At 45.3% G+C, this 16192-nt stretch overlaps 1 protein-coding gene across 2 annotated transcripts in view; it reads right to left on the bottom strand.

Moving 5' to 3' along the window:
* The window catches only part of ASTN1 (astrotactin 1), a 326135-nt gene that overhangs the window by 63404 nt on the left and 246539 nt on the right, over positions 1 to 16192 (bottom strand). For both annotated transcript variants that reach the window (XM_047705323.1, XM_047705324.1), the window contains 2 exons: positions 15584 to 15688; positions 13103 to 13291 (listed from right to left, as the gene is read on the bottom strand). In XM_047705323.1, the coding sequence (XP_047561279.1) occupies positions 13103 to 13291; positions 15584 to 15688 (294 nt within the window). The remainder of the gene's footprint in view (positions 1 to 13102; positions 13292 to 15583; positions 15689 to 16192) is intronic.

The raw sequence follows: 16192 nt of genomic DNA, 5'->3' as shown, positions 1-16192 counted from the left end.
ATTGAAACAACTTCCAAAGAATTCCATGAGATTCAGAAAGACTGTCTCTGACCACAGAGGAATGGAAATTAGGAATGAACCAGAAACGGCTAGTGGCCAAACAGATAAGCTCAGATGAACGGGGTTTGTTGATTTGTTGGTTTAGGTCAAAATGGTTTTATGTCTTGTGTTTCCATTTAAACCCAAGTTATGTGTTACACCTGACACATCCCAACAACTTATGCACCCCAAACCCAAGAAAACTTTCTGACTTGCTTTGTAAAAGAAAGGCAATTTCAGGAAAAGTGGTTAAAGAAAGGCCATTATTGGCTCCTAGAACATTAACTGGTAGCCAGAAATTTGGAATAACTATCACAAATTGGAAGTCCGCACCTGGATTGATTCTACGTCCTAGTATTTAATCCTAGTTCTACCTTGTACTGATCACTTGGCTTAATGTTTACGCTATTCTCCTTTTTTTTTTTTTAAGATTTTATCTATTTGAGAGAGTGTGTGAGTGAGAGAGAGCACAAGCAGAGGAAGAGGGAGGAGCAGACTTCCTGCTGAGCAGGGAGTGGGACTTCATCCCAGGACCTCAGGGTCATGACCAGAGCTAAAGGCAAACACTTAACCAACTGAGCCACCCAGGCTCCTGTCTAGCCTACTTTTCTAATGCCAAACTCCAGGACATGACATTGCCCCCATCCCTCCCCCAGCACAGCCACAAAACACTCAGACCTGGAGATAGGGAGGAGGGATGATGAAGGGGTGGGCTGGAGCCAGGGGCGGTGGGGGCAAGGTATTCAAGGAGAGGCTGTCTCGGACAGTACGCAATCATTTTCCTTGGAAAGGGAAGAAGAAGAAGAGAAGTATGGCATTCGTCACATATTCATTCCATCGATACTGTCTGACTGACGGCTAGACACGGTGCCTAGTGTGACACTTTGGGGTCGGCGTGGGGAGTGAACCCAGAGATGCCTCGGTGTTCCTCGACAGCAGACTGTCAGTGGAAATCAGGACAGGATAGGGGTCTAACAGAAACAGGAAACTGCTAACCAGTTCTCTCTTGGCCCCAACACCATGCACTTATGTTAGAACTTGACCTGTAGGTAGGGCCGGGGTCCCACACCGGAGGCCCAGGGGGAATCTGGGTTGGCATCTTTAGGCAGACTGTGGCGCCAGATGGCAGAGGCTTTGAACTGCAGGTAAAAGGGAAGGCTGGCTCAGCTAGAGACATTCATGAATTTTCCTCCTTTGTGGAATGCACCCTACAGCTCCTTTGCACTTAAAAGGCAGAAACACCCAGGCTGCTTATCAAAAAGACTTCCCCAGGGATCCTTTTCCACAGAGTGTATTCTTCTAGCCCCCTCTCCTGTATCCCCACCCCTACCCCCCAAAAGTCCCTCTCATATGGGTGGGAGAAACTATGCTTATTTCCTGTTCTTTTCCCAGCAAAGGGACTACAACTGGAATTGAAAATAGTTGCCAAATGGTTGTGCTGTTGACCCTGATTTTTGGAATGAAGATTTGGGGTCCCCGTTCCACTGGCCTGATTAATAGGTGATTTGTGACTTGTAAAATACACATCAGTGTTTCTGTGAAGAGCGAATTTACTTAGGGCAAGTTTTATTATTATCCCTTTGAAATTTTTGTCAGTTACTATTCTGTTCAAAAAATAATAAGCTGAACTGCAAATTTATTAGAATAATTCTAATCATAACAGTAATAACAATAAGACCCACAATGCATTAAACATAGAATGCTAGATGTTGTGCCTCATACAGAATGGCTGTATTCAATCTTTGCCCAATCCTCACTTGTATGATAAATACTCATAGTCCCATTTTACAGACATGGAAACTGAGGCTCGCAGCCATTAAGGAAACTCCACCGCTGTCACAGCTAATAAAAATCGTGATGCAAATCTGCCTGACTTTAAACATTTGCTACCAACAATGACACTAAACTCCTTCCACATGAGTTGAGCTGACCTAGTTAGCCACCAGCCAGGCATTATCAAATGTTGCATTCTGTTATCAGAAGTAGAGTCTACGGCCATACCACCCTGAACGCGCCCGATCTCGTCTGTTATCAGAAGTAGAAATCACTGGCCGAGGGTACAGAGTCACCGAACATTAGAAGTAGAAGGAATTCTAAGTATCATCTAATTCTGGCTCATTACCACACAGGTGAGATTATTTTGAAGAGGATTACGTAACTGACTCAATGCCACCTGGCTAATGGCTCAACTGAGACCAAGAACCCGGGTCTCTTGATTCCTTACCCAGAGTTCTTTCCCTCAACACGCCGCCTTAGAGCAGAGCGGGCAATGGAGACATGCTACTACTTCAGAATCAAGGGCCATTCACCCCTGAAGACATGAAAACCTCAATTGTCCCATTAACTAAAATGCTAAGATTTTCACATTTGATGTGGAATAACCCCTTGTATCATCATCTACCTTGTAAATTTATTTCCAGCTTTTTTTTTTTTTCCAGAAATAAACTATTACTTGTGGAGTAAAGCACATGTCATTGAGATAAAGGTGCTGGTGGATATATGTACTGTGCCTTATGCTTATTTCTTGTGGGTCTGTATCACCACAGCCATCCCACTTGTGCACAGATCTACAGGCTGGGTAAAAGAGGATGGGCTTGTATAGTGCTATGTATTAACTATACTAGAATTAAAACTTTTTTAAAATAAGAGGATGAGGGGCGCCTGGGTGGCTCAGTGGGTTAAAGCCTCTGCCTTTGGCTCAGGTCATGATCCCAGGGTCCTGGGATCAAGTCCCACATTGGGCTCTCTGCTCAGTGGGGAGCCTGCTTCCCTTCCTTTCTCTGCCTGCCTCTCTGCCTACTTGTGATCTCTGTCTGTCAAATAAATAAATAAAATATTTAAAAAAAAAAAGCAACACAAGAAGATGAGGTAAACACAATGGTCCTATCTCAGCTTGCTGAATCTAGGAAACAGAACAAGTCTGGAGAAAGTAGGCTTTCTCCTCTTCCTCCACCATCAGAGAACACAGGCCCCTCACTTCTCCACAGTCCTATTGGGTATCAGTCTGATATTTACCAAGTAACTTTATAGACCCTACTAGAAGCATTATGCTAGAAGCTAATTTAAAAAAAAAAATTGGGACGCCTGGGTGGCTCAGTTGGTTAAGCAGCTGCCTTCGGCTCAGGTCATGATCCCAGCGTCCTGGGATCGAGTCCCACATCAGGCTCCTTGTTCTGTGGGGAGCCTGCTTCTCCCTCTGCCTCTGCCTGCCACTCTGTCTGCCTGTGCTCTCTCTCTCTCTCTCTCTCTCTCTGACAAATAAATAAATAAAATCTTAAAAAAAAAAATTATGAATCCTTTACATTTGCCATTTCCTCTGCCTGGATGGTTCTATCCCAGCTCCTTCTTATCTTTTCCAGGTCTTAGCTCAACCTCACCCCCTTATCACCATCACTGAGGCCTTTCTGTGGCCACCATCTTAATCAGCTCCCAATCCTCCAGCCAACTTCTATCACATCATCTGGTTTCAGTTTCTTCATAGTGCCTCGCATTATCTAGAATTATTGCTTTCATTTATTGTTACCTGCCACTGTATGTCTCTCTTCACTGGGATATAAGCTTCATAAAAGCAGGAAACTTCTCTGTGTCATTCATCATTAAATGCCCAATGCCTAGACCAATGTTTAGATATAGAAGGTGTTAACTGAATGAATGGGTAAGCTCTCTTCCAAGAAGCAATCAATCAAGTTGTGAGGGCAAAGCTTACATGTCTGGAGTAGAAAATAATCCAGAATACTATACAATTAACTACTAAATTATATGTGTATGCACAATATGTCACTCTTGTCAGGCCCATAATTATATGAAGGGAATTGGGCATCACTACTCACAATTGTCCCATTAACTAAAATGCTAACCCTACGTTAAAACATGAAACTCTACAAACATTAGTGGTTTCCACAAGAACAAAAAATGAGAGCCTCTTGAATACTAATTTAAAAAGAAAAAAGAGGGGCGCCTGGGTGGCTCAGTGGGTTAAGCCGCTGCCTTCGGCTCAGGTCATGATCTCGGAGTCTTGGGATCGAGTCCCGCATTGGGCTCTCTGCTCAGCAGGGAGCCTGCTTCCTCCTGTCTCTCTGCCTGCCTCTCTGCCTGCTTGTGATCTCTCTCTGTCAAATAAATAAATAAAATCTTAAAAAAAAAAAAAGAAGGAAAAAAAAAAACAAAAAAACCCCTAGGGAATGCTTGAGACAGTAAGATGAGACCAGTGTTGTCAACAGTACAAAGTTTAGAAAAATCAGCTTATCACCTTTAGTCCTGATTGCTGGCATGTTTCCAATTTCCTTCAGTGCCTGAGGGCTTAAGACTGTTCAATTCTGCACACAAGCCTACCGATCAATGGCTTAATCAGAGGAAAGTCCCGGTCCAAAGTGAAAACCATTCAGTCCGGTCCTCTTATCTGTGACACTCCTGTGTGGGGATGACACCAGGACATACCCCTGGAGGCCCCCGGGCTGTGGCTCCAGCATTAAAGCTGCCGCATCAGACAGGACGAACGAGGGTGATGAGGGAACATTCCCTATTCATCTCTGAGACAAGTGTGTCACCTCGCTGTTCAAAATGGGTCCATGGACTGGCAGCACTGCTATCAAGTGAGAGCCTGTTAGACACGCAGAATGTCAGGCCCCACCCACTCTCATTAATTGCACCTACGTATCACCTGGGATCAGAAGGTCCATTTTAACAAGATCCCAGGTGATACATAGGCGCAAATAATTTTGAGGACCGCTGGCATACAGGAAAACAAAACGACTCCAGCAACTGTACCATCATCACTGATCACTGATCAAATTCAACGTGAAAGGCAGTGGACCCACTGTGAAGTCTAACGAGGGGAGACATCTGATCTTGTTGTGTTCTTAGACCAGAGGCCTGGCTTCATTTATGTCCCGGTCTCATTCACTCACCTTCCTACCTTAATCTCTTCTCGTGCCATTGGCAGGCAAAACGGCACGCAGCCATCGTCAATATATCTCAGCAGGTAAGCACTCTTCTTGCCCTGGTTCTGCCCCTGGCTGGTTATGTGTCTACCTGCAAGTCACTTAAGCTTTCTGAGACTTGATTTACCCATCTCCACAATGGGGAGGGTAAGACTTCAGAATTCAGTTAAAAAAACTACATAGCATGCTGTTTGGTAAGATTATTCATAACGACGTCTTCCTTCCAGCCTACAGAGCCACATTACTCTGGACTCGGCCTCAGAGCCCAGGGACTAGAAGATTCAAATTAAACCTCACCCATATGTTTCAGAAAGCTTAGCTCCTTTTCAGAGCCTCTGTTTATGATACCACCAGGCCCAGCTTCCGCAGCACCTTCTCCAAGCCTTTCTGTCTAGGAAAGCCATAGAGCAGCTGTCTCCTCTCAACCTCAATCCCCTCTCTGCTCACTACAGGGCTTTGCAGATACCAGGCCCTCAGCAAATGTTTGAGGAGTGAATGAATTAATCATTTAAAGAAAATAGCTCTATGCCATAATTGCTTTGCCACCGGAGGGCTAACTTCATGGTTGTAAACGTGCATGAAAAGAGCCTTTGGAGCTGGCTTGCAACCCCAGGGTTGTAAAACACAAAACATTATAGAAACTTACATGATAACTCTTTGTTGGATTTCTATGTTGCGTTCCTGAACTTTAATCAGATGTTTATGCCACTTACCGCATTTATGTAAGTTAGCCTACGAACTGCACCAGCACGAGGCTGGGTCTCTGCTGACCCGCACTCACAGGTCAGGCTCAGAAGGCTGACTGCCGATCTCGGTATTGTTTTTGCTTCAGCTGTAGAGGAAATCTATTCGTTATTCTGGGGAGAGGGACCAACAGAGTCCATCTTGGGCTCTATCTACCCAAAAACAAATCAGTGGAAAGTGGAAAGAACAAATCAACGGAAAGCGGAAAACATGGTGTCCTGTGTGGCAGAAATACAATGCCATCTAGGTAACTTCTTCCTTTGCCTCTAATCTGTCTTAAGACTTCTTGGAGCTAGAGGGTCATCTTATGGAAAACAAAACAACAACAACAACAACAACCACCAACAACAACCCCCCCACACACCCAGCTTTGTATCATGGAAGAAGAGGAAAGCGTTCTTCTTAGCTTTCCCCATGGAAAGGAGGCAACAGGCTAGAAACAAACAAAGAAACAAACAGAGGAACAGGTGAGGGTCTCTGCTCCGTGAGTCTGGGAGGCTCAGCTCGTGAGAAAGAAATCTGGAGGACGTGGTGGCAGAAGGAATGGCTGAGTCTCAGACAAATCACAAGTAGGCAGAGAGAGGGGGACTCCCCCGCTGAGCAGAGAGCCCAGTGTGGGGCTCGATCCGAGGATCCTGAGATCATGACCTGAGCCGAAGGCAGAGGCTTAACCCACTGAGCCGCCCAGGTTCCTGATGATGCTACTGGTCCGATGGCCACACTTTGAGAACCCCCTAGAGGGCTTGGGGTTGCCTCTTCAATGAAGACCCTCATTCCTGTGTTCTCAAGGCCTCTGTCCCTGCCTGTCCAGAGGAAAAGCCTTTCCTGACGAGCTCTCTCCTGGCTTATTTGAACTTTGGTCCAGGCAGTGGGCGTGGGGGACCATGATAGGTCTCCCCTGACTACATCCGGTTTGGGAACAGGCAGAGTAGCCAAAGTGGCAAAATACTCCTTCTGGGCCCGAAAAGGACATGCATGAAGGAAGATAAAAGAATGGCAGTGCCCAAAAAAAAAAAAAAAAAAAAAAAAAAAAGAAACAAACAAAAACCCAGTGGGTTATGGACTAGAAAGTGCAGCAGAAAAGAAGAGTTTCCGGATTGCCACATGTCAACCCAGATAACCTCCCGGACGTGTACCAAAGGTGATAGCAAGAAGAGATGATGACAAAGGTCAGATCTAAAGTAACAATGAACGTGGTATTGGAAAAGGAAAGGAAGAAAGCCCTGAGGAAATCCACTCCTGAATGGAGTATTGAAAGAAAGAAAGAGAAGAAGAGAAGAAAATGTATTGTGTTTAGTGTGTCAGGTGGCGGATTAAAATTAAGCCCTTGGAAGTTCTTATTTGAAGAAGATTCAATTTTTTTTTTTTTTTTTTTTTTTGGTCGCTTGTCTGGAATCTACAGATCTGTAGCTCTTTATTGCTTTCTTCTGAAGGAAGAACAAAATAAAAGATTCATTCCTTCCAAACAGTGCATGTTAATTATATGCCAGGCACCGTGTCGGGGATGAAGACGCAAATACTAATAAGACATGATATTATTTTGCACTTCCCCCCAGATTTCTATCCAAAGTTCAGCTCTCTGTAGATAGCAACTGTATGCTTTGTTTTGGTTTTGCTTTGGTTTTTTTAAGTCAACTTTGTAAGTCTTCACTCAAGGTAACACAAACTTCATGGAATATATTTTTTCAATGTGTTAAAAGGTTTGATTGTAAAAGTGGCACATGTTTATTGCAGGAAAAGCAATACAGGAATTTCTAGTACAAAAAAATAAAAGTCTCTACCCCATAGCCCTAATCTTGGGGCAAACAGACAATTTGTTCTCATATATACACACAAATAAAGCTATTTTGAGGTTATATACATATTGTATATACACATCCATAGACATATTTTTAGTGAGACTAATATATATATATATATATATATATATATAATCTTTATATGTGTGTGTGTGTGTATGTGTGTGTGTATTGTCATATATTTATAAATATAGTTTTAAAACAGATGAGACCCTAACAGATGAGACTCTTCTGCAATTTGCTTTGTTCACTTCCAAATGGCTAAGAATGGGATATGTCTGGATGGATACACAGTCTACTGGTAGCAATGGCTGCTCGGTGGCCTCTGGGGAATGAAACTCAATCACTGGGAAATAAGAGTGGGAGGCAGATTTACTTTTCCATTTGTCCTGTTTTATACATTTTGAGTTTTTTAAATAAATAATCTTGTTAAGCTAAAAAAGGGAGAAAACTATGGTAAGTGTTGTTCAATCTGTTACCACGGGAGACAGTCACGCAGGGCAATGACAACATAGGGAAATGGGAAAAGCACCGTCAAGGGACAGATACAAGGTGCTGGGAGAGGCAGCAAAGACCTCTGCCCAGAGCAGCAAGGGAGGTGTGGTGGACGTGGTAGCACGTGAGCTTCTCTTATCTGGACAAACCGGAAGAAGGGGCGGTAGAATGGAAGGATAAGAGACAACAAGGCAGCACAGGCACATAGGCTCTGAGCAAAGGATCAAAGCCCTCTTCCAAACCTTGACCCTGCACCCAGACATGGGGCCTGACACTAGGACAGGGTATCATTTAATTGCAAGTGAAAATTTATAGAGCTGAAGAGGGCAATTAAAACATGAAAGTAAGAAACAGAAATCATAGGCAGGAAGACTGGTTTGCTGATCCTAAGGGGCTAATGAGAGGGGGAGATCCTCCCAGAGATTAGGCAACTGAACAGACACCTAAGAAAGGAAAAAAAAAAAAAAAACAGAGAAACCCACAAGAAGACAAGACAGGGACCCAAGCGGAAATTTCTGCATAAGATAGAAGCTTAGTGGTGGAGACTTCAGTGAGTGTATCTATGGCCTTAGACTAGGGCAAGGAGGGAGGCCCTGAGGCCTTCCACTGTCTGCAAGCAAATGCAAGGTCTTGGGATTGAGCACAGACTGCCTCGTATCAGAGTGGAGGACCCTTGGCATAGGGAGTGGACTCTGACCCTGCTGGAGAGGGTGTAGGTACGGCAGGCTGACCCGTAGCTCTCAAAGACGCCCAGGACCTGATCTCTGGAACCTGTGAATGTCACCTGTGAATGGCAAAAGGGACTTTTCCCATACGCTTAAATGAAGACTCTTGAGATGGGGAGATTATCCTGGGTTATCTGGGTGGGCCCTGTGTAGTCCCAAGGGTCCTTATAAGAAAGAGGAGGAAGGAAGAGTCCTGGGTGACTCAGAGATTGGAGTGATACACCTTAAAGATGGAGGAGAGGGCCGCAAACCAATGAACACAGGTGGATCTTGAGAAGCTGGAATGGGCAAGGAAGAGATTCTCTCCTAGAGCCTCTAGGAGGCACCAGCTTATGGATCCCTTGAGTTTAGCCCATGTTTGAACCTCTGGCCCCCTGCAGAGTCAGGGAATACAATTACGTTGTTTAAAGCCACCCAATTTGTGGCGATTCGAAACAGCAGCCCTAGGACCAACACAGGGAGTGAGGTTACGCTCATGTTGGGAAGGCAGCAGGGAGTTAGTGAAGCGCTTCGAGCAGAGGAGTCAGGTGATGAAGCGGCACTGTAAGAAGGTAACTGTCATGCAGAATAGACTAGAATGGCAGGAAACCGAAGAAAAGGAGACACGTGAGGAAGCAGTTTCAGTTCTGATGAGAGCAGATACTGTAAACTCATACAACTTTGGGAAATGGACAGGAGAAGACACCTGTTGGAGAAGTATTTAGGTGGTAAAAAGAACAGCACATTGTAAATGAGTGAACGTGGAGGATGGAGGAGGGCATCGAGAGGGACTCCTCCCTTTGTGCAGTGACCCTTCAACATAGTGGACAAATCTACTGGTGGATACAGAGAAAAGAGATGGTGACCACTGATGTCCCTGCCGAAACCAGGTAGAAATGCTCAGCATTTCTTGAGTCTTAGGTCTTGAGTCTTAGGGAAAAGGAAAAGATTAGAGATGGAGGTTGAGGTGGGCAGAGAAGAGAATCCCCCAGCAACGGTGAAGAAGAGCCGAACATTACCAGTGAAATTCTGGAAAATATGCAAAATGTAAATGATTTCTTTAGAGGAATAAGGGGGAAAAGGAATGAGAAGGCCAAAGATTTAGGAAGAGAATCTGGAGAGAATACAATTGGGGACATCAAGGGAAGAGAGAATTTTCAAGAAGGCAGACCTGGTCAAGAGGGACACATTCTTCAGCTGATATAGATAAAATGATCACCGAATGGAAAAGTGAATCTCTGATTGGGAAGCCCTTGATTTCCTTCTCCAGAGCTATTTCTGTAGAATGAAAGGGGTTGAAAGCAAATAACAATAATGTGAAGAGTGAAAAGAAGTTGAGGACAGAGAGAGAAGATGCATAAACTACCCACTCAGGACATTTGGTGGTTACTATGTTGAAAGGAAACAGTGGTAAATTATTCGGGGGGAAGCTAGAAGGTTGGTGGAGGGATAATTCAAATGGTTGAAGGGTTATAAAGATGAAAGATGAAGATACAATGGAAGGAGCGGGGTCTAAGAGGAAGCAGAGAGGAGTGGGGAGCCGCCGTACAGGTAGAGAGTTTAGCCTGGAGAGCAAGGAGCTCATGACATTTGCTGAGGCAAGAGGGCAAAGAGAAATGAGAGCAGAGAAAAGTCAGTTTAGCGGTGGAGAGATGGGAGGTTGGGAAATTCCAATTCTGATAGTCCTTACTTGCTCTGTTAAAAAAAAAAAAAAAAATTAGGAGAGGCTAATCTCAAGCAAGGAGACCTGGAAGTTTATTCTTTATGGGCTTCAGTTAGACTTCCTGAAAGACAGATGTTCCTCAATGTTGGTATGGCCAAACCGTGTAGTGGTAGTATGACAAATAGGGGCGTGACGGCTAGAAGGCTGGCCAAAAATAGCCATCTGTGAATCTTCCTCAGTCAGACAGAACTGGAGCACGCTGCATGTCTATAATAAAACCCACTTGGCAAGTTGCCGCATCAGAAGGGCTTTTCCTACCATTCCCACAGCTGCCGCCACCCCTGCTCCCACCACCACTGATAACCATCATCAACGCCTACTGGGCGCTTACCATGTGCCCTGCTCTGTGTCAGACCCTGGGATGTTAAAGCTGAAGAGGACACAGAACCTACCTTTGAGAGATTCTGTAGTGACCTGTGGAGAGAAGAGGACAGTCTTGACTCTAGTGCCTGACCTGAGAAAGGTGCTCACATAAAGATGGGCTTAGAAGGATCCACAAACTGTGAGAGCTGGAAGGAACCAGAGACGGCATTACAGGTGAGGTCCCCACAGTGAACTAAGCAAAAGTCACCGGACCAATGCCAAGAGACCCAACCTGTTAAGTCCTGTGTACTTTCCGTTTCATTTCACCCCTAATAAGCCTCGTTTCCTATTCAATCTGTGAGCAAAAATAAACAAATTTAGGTGCGAAGATAAACAACAGAGGGACCCTTCTCACCAGAAGGTTTTGAAAGTCAGAGCAGGTAAGAACATATCATCAAAAGACTCGAGTCCAGCAAGATGTCACTTTTATGTCATGGAAGGTATAGCCCTCTCAGAGCACTTGTCACCACTAGCATGGAAATCTCCTTCTGGAGCGGTCCTCTCAGAGTGTGGAAAAGTGGAAGAAAATCTTCCTTTGTTTTATGTACTTATAGTCTTCATCAGAAGCATATTGCATGGTTTTGGAAGAAAAAGAAATTAGCACCTAGGGAGGAGAAAACTATTTAAGAGTAATAAGTAGACCAAAAATACAAGAGATAAACTCCGTGACGCAGAGTAAGATCTGGGAGGAGGGTGATGGTATACATGGACAACTGAGAGAGACCTAAATAGATAGTAAAATGTTCGAGTACCTTCTAAGATCAGTAACAGGCAAGGGGTTGTATACAGAATATTTAGAAATAAGGTCACCAGTTGGAGTGTGACAAAAGGAACTCCTCCATGGTAAGAATGGCTTGAACTCAACATGGGGAGGGTACAGTGCCAAGGTCATAGATACATCTCCTTCCTGGGCTCAGTGTTGAACTTCAAGGACACCACAAAGCTCGGGGCAGAAGCAAAGGGACAGAACCAGGCATTCCGGGGAAGGTCACCCTCATTTCCCAGCAGTCCCAGAACCTGGCCATCCCTGAACCCCTGGCAAACAGACACAGGGGAGGAATTAGCCTTTTGGTTCAATCACTAAGCTCTGGCATAGAAATGTAAGAAAGCTTTGCCAGCTGGAACTGGCCTTATCTGCATTTGCTTACATGACACTCCTTTCTTGGCAAACTGGAATCAGAACAATTTTCAGAGACTGAAGTTTGAAAGGATGCTAGAAGCCTGTGACTGTGTTGTTGAGTTTAGGGGAATCAGGGCTTGGAAGGAAATGCCCGCAACAACTAGAGCCCAGCACAAGCCTCTTGTTTCCTCTGGAAGGAAATGCCCTGCCACGAGAGAGGCCCTCGTGCCTCTGCTGCCCCTTGAGCAAGACAAAACAGAAATCTGTATGGAGCTGGGGCAGTGAAGAGAGCTCAGCCATGGGGCCACATTTTCCACGGCAGTGTTGCTGACACAGGGGTCCCTCATTACAGAGGGACTCTTGATCATTAAATCTTAGGATGACCTCCTTCTTGAGTTCCCATTGCGCTAATGCCATTGCTTGCCCTTTAGTAACTCGCACATCCGTACTCGGCCTCATCAGAGTGCCACGAGGGTAAGCTCAGAAGAAATTCCACGAATGGCAGTTCTACACCAGTCTTGGTTGATCTGAATATGTATTTGCCAGCCAGGACTCCTCCCATGCCAGAAGGTGAATTCAGAAGGTCCGAATAATTCCAATTTCTTATACTTACTTGGACTGAATACTAACTTGCTCTGCAACAGTGGACAAAGATGTACCGGTAAGGCTGTTATCCAGAGCTGTGTCAATACCTGAACCTATGGAAATTCCCTCCTTAGCACAGATCAGTGGGGAAAACATGAGCCTAAACCCAGGGCAGGGTGGAGTGAGGAGAGGTTTGCTCTGTGGTTATTGGATGGAGTTGCCAGCCAGGGAGGGCAGAGGCAGGACACAGAGGGGGAGACTCCAACACTCTCCCGCTTCTCCCCTGTCCATACGAACAGTCGAACCCTTTGCCCTTGCTACGACAGCAGAATGCACGGAGCTGGTAGAAACCTCTAGAGGACTCTGTCCATGATTAAGAACACAGTGACCATACACTTGTGACCCCATCCTGTATCTAAAGTTTCCCCAAACCCCCCAACCTTGGCCATTTTATGGGTGGGCACAGAACACCGAGGCAATATCTGAATGAGCCCTTCAACGACAGACTTCTTTGGACTGGGCCCCTGATTTGCACCCAGACAGCCGCACCTGCTCGGGGTGTTGAATCCGCTGATGAGCTCATCACTCACCTTTGCTGATGTCTTCATACTCTAGCCAGAGTCGCCGCTGCACCTGTTTGTTTGGGTACCAGATGGAACAGGACTCCTCAAAGCCGTAGATAGCTTCCTGGATGTAATGGTTGCCAAACTGATCCAACAAGGCCACAAAATCACCGCGCGATGTGGCCCCATCCAGGGAGTGGAGCGCGTTGCTGAGGGCTATGGAGAAACATCACGCAAGAGTGAGGACATACGGGGGGTGTCCAGCTTCCCGGGCCATTCAGCCTCCAAAGCGGAAGAGCCCCGTGGCCCACAGTGATGCTGGAGAGCTGGCGGGACCTCTCAGCTGAGCATTTCCAGCTAGCTGAGTCAGACAGGTTCATTCCTCAGTGAGTGCCTCTCTGGCCGGTTGGTTACGCTATTAACTTTGTACAGGGAGAGCACGGACCAAATCTAACTCCCTCCTTAAGTCAATGTTGTTTTTTCTTTTTCAGATCCTAAGTCATGACATTAAATCAATTTAGTGAGCTCAAATAATGGCGTTTCAAAAAAAAAAAAAAAGAATAGCAGAGTCTAAAATAGAAACACAAATACCAGCAAAGAACATTTCACATCGTAAAATGAAGTCCTGCTTCGCGAAATTTCTGTTGTGTGTATGTGGGAGTGTGCATATTTCAAGGTCATGGTGTAAAAAAAAAAAAAATGTATTCTAACTGTGGGTAGTGACCAAAAGAGTTTTGGGAGGTAGAATATTGCCTCCAGACATAGACACCGGTATCGGGAAGATAATGGATGAAGAGGGGTGAGAAAACTCACTCATACACTGCTTATATTTTTTTCAGAAAATCAAAAGTATGCAGAGAGGGAGATGGTGAGTGGAGGAAAGGATCTGTTTGTCCTCCTCTTGCCTCCCCTGCCAAATCTCCATAGATTTGCCTTTCCTGTTTAGGAGAATTATACTGGTCAGAAAGATAGCCCATGACAAATTTTCCAAATCCAGTAACTTCTGAACCCGGCCAGCTTTAGTCAGCCTGCCTTTGTGCATACCTGTGTCCTATCAGGACAAGGCAGAGCCTGGCCCAGGCATGAGAGCCCGAGTGCAGAAGTTCTCATCACCTGTGGTGCCACATGTGGCTTGGAAAGGCGTGTGGCAGCAGTGATATCCCACTGTGAACTCCCAGTGTGCACACCACCTGTGCTGGGAGCCGGCTCAGCACGGGAACAGGACAGAGTCTCTACTGCTACGTTTTCCTAGAATGAGGAGTAGCTTAGATCTTTCGAGGTTTTTCTGTACCAACAGAATTGACTTCAGTAAGATTCCCCATCCCCCCAATCCCTTCCTGCCAAGAACTCTTTCAGGTTAAAATAAACAGAGTTCTGAGTCCCCTTGTGTCCTATGGAAATGTTCTATATCCTTAATGCATTTTCTTTCCCTATGCGTAAGGCTTTACCTTTCCGTGAGTATATGTCTCACATCCTCTTTATAATTCTCGGTCCTGTATCTTTTAGCTCTCTCTTGTTGGCGCTAGGGCTCTAGCCTACTACTGACCTGAAGTAGCCTACTACTGACTTAGCCTACTACTGACCCTACTGCTGACCTGAAGATCCCTCTCTTTGTCTTGTCATCCCAGGCCAACAATACTGTCTGACTCTAGTTACCTTTTCATCCAACACGGAGAAACCAGACTCTATGGCATAAACTTCCCATCTGGTACATTCTTTAGGTGGCTTCAGAGGAAGGAGTTGAGTAACGTTCTCCTAGTCCAAGGGGATGAGTTGGAATGGAGATGAGTACCTATACTAAGGCCTTATTTGTAGCAATTAACTTTCCCATCTGCAAATTGCACATTAGGATTGCTTAAGTGTTAGGAAAAAGTTGATCAAGGCATTTACTGCTCAAATGTCAAGGATACTTGCTCAAGGTGCCTCACTGGTCTGAAACCATTTGTCCTGGTTTTTGGAACTCACTGCCCCTTAGCTTATTAGGTATCTAACTCTCTTATCTATCATTTATCTTTTGCTCACTTGCTGTTTAGGGACCATTAAAAGCTGTTTTCTAATCTTCCCCTCACTCCCACCCCCCCACCTCTTTCTTGTTCTTATTCTGTATTTCTTTCATTGTATGAAAACTTTAAGTGATGCTCCTTGCATTTGGAAGGTTTTATTCTGTCAGCTTATAAAAAGTCTCTTTTGCATATCTTCTCTGTACACGGTGTGACCCAAGGAAGAAAGATAAAGTAGTTATTTATCTTCCCGGGGACTCCCCCCCCTCGCCCTTCCCATCACATCTATAGTCCAAGATAAAACTTGCCATCTCATCTATCTTTAGACAAGGATCCGATTCCTGGTGTTTGCCCTTAAGGGTGAATCTGAGTGGGTAGGTTACGTGGCTCATGAAGTGGCTACATTTTTGACAACAACTGCAACAATGGGATAAAAGTCTTGTGCCCTTGGAAAGGGCACTCCCCGCCCCAGGAGCAAGTGGGAAGGATGGCTGGCTGCTGTGCTCACCCTGGGAGACGGCCACTTGGTTGAGTTTGATGTGGTACATCACAGACCGGACCTTCCAGTGCTGCAACACGGGGTATCCGGACACCTCGCTGAAGTTCACCATCCCTGGGGACAGAGGAGACGCGGGCTCAGTGCGCATGATTGCTTCCCAGGTCCCAAGTCTACCCGGTTAGCAGGTGTCATTGTGAGAAAACGAGAAAGCATTCTTTGATGGAGATAATATCTGGAATCACAGTGGCAACGGCTCTCACTGACTGAACCCTTCCTCTGCGGCAGACATTTTGCTGAACACTCTGCATATGTAAAGTCATTTGATCATGGCAAGACTGGTGTTAGGATTTGCACTTCATAAACGGGGAAACTGGGGCCCAGAGAGGGTGTTTGCTTAAGGGCCCCAGGCCACTAGGTGGATCCAGGTTGGCATTCCCAATGTACTTGGGACACGGCAGGGTTCTTAACCATTCTATAATATCCCCTTAGTAAATTTATATGAAGTTCTAGGCTTACTGTAACACACGCTAGTTTTACTCTCTTTAATAGGTGTTGTAATTGACTCAGCTCACGTACCTGATAACATTGATTTTTCTGTCCCATTTAACTGATTTGTGT

This window comes from Lutra lutra, chromosome 15 (assembly GCF_902655055.1).
Source record: "Lutra lutra chromosome 15, mLutLut1.2, whole genome shotgun sequence".
NCBI lineage: Eukaryota > Metazoa > Chordata > Mammalia > Carnivora > Mustelidae > Lutra > Lutra lutra.
The sequence above is the reverse complement of the archived record's forward strand: the minus strand, read 5'-3'. Positions and strand labels throughout refer to the sequence as shown.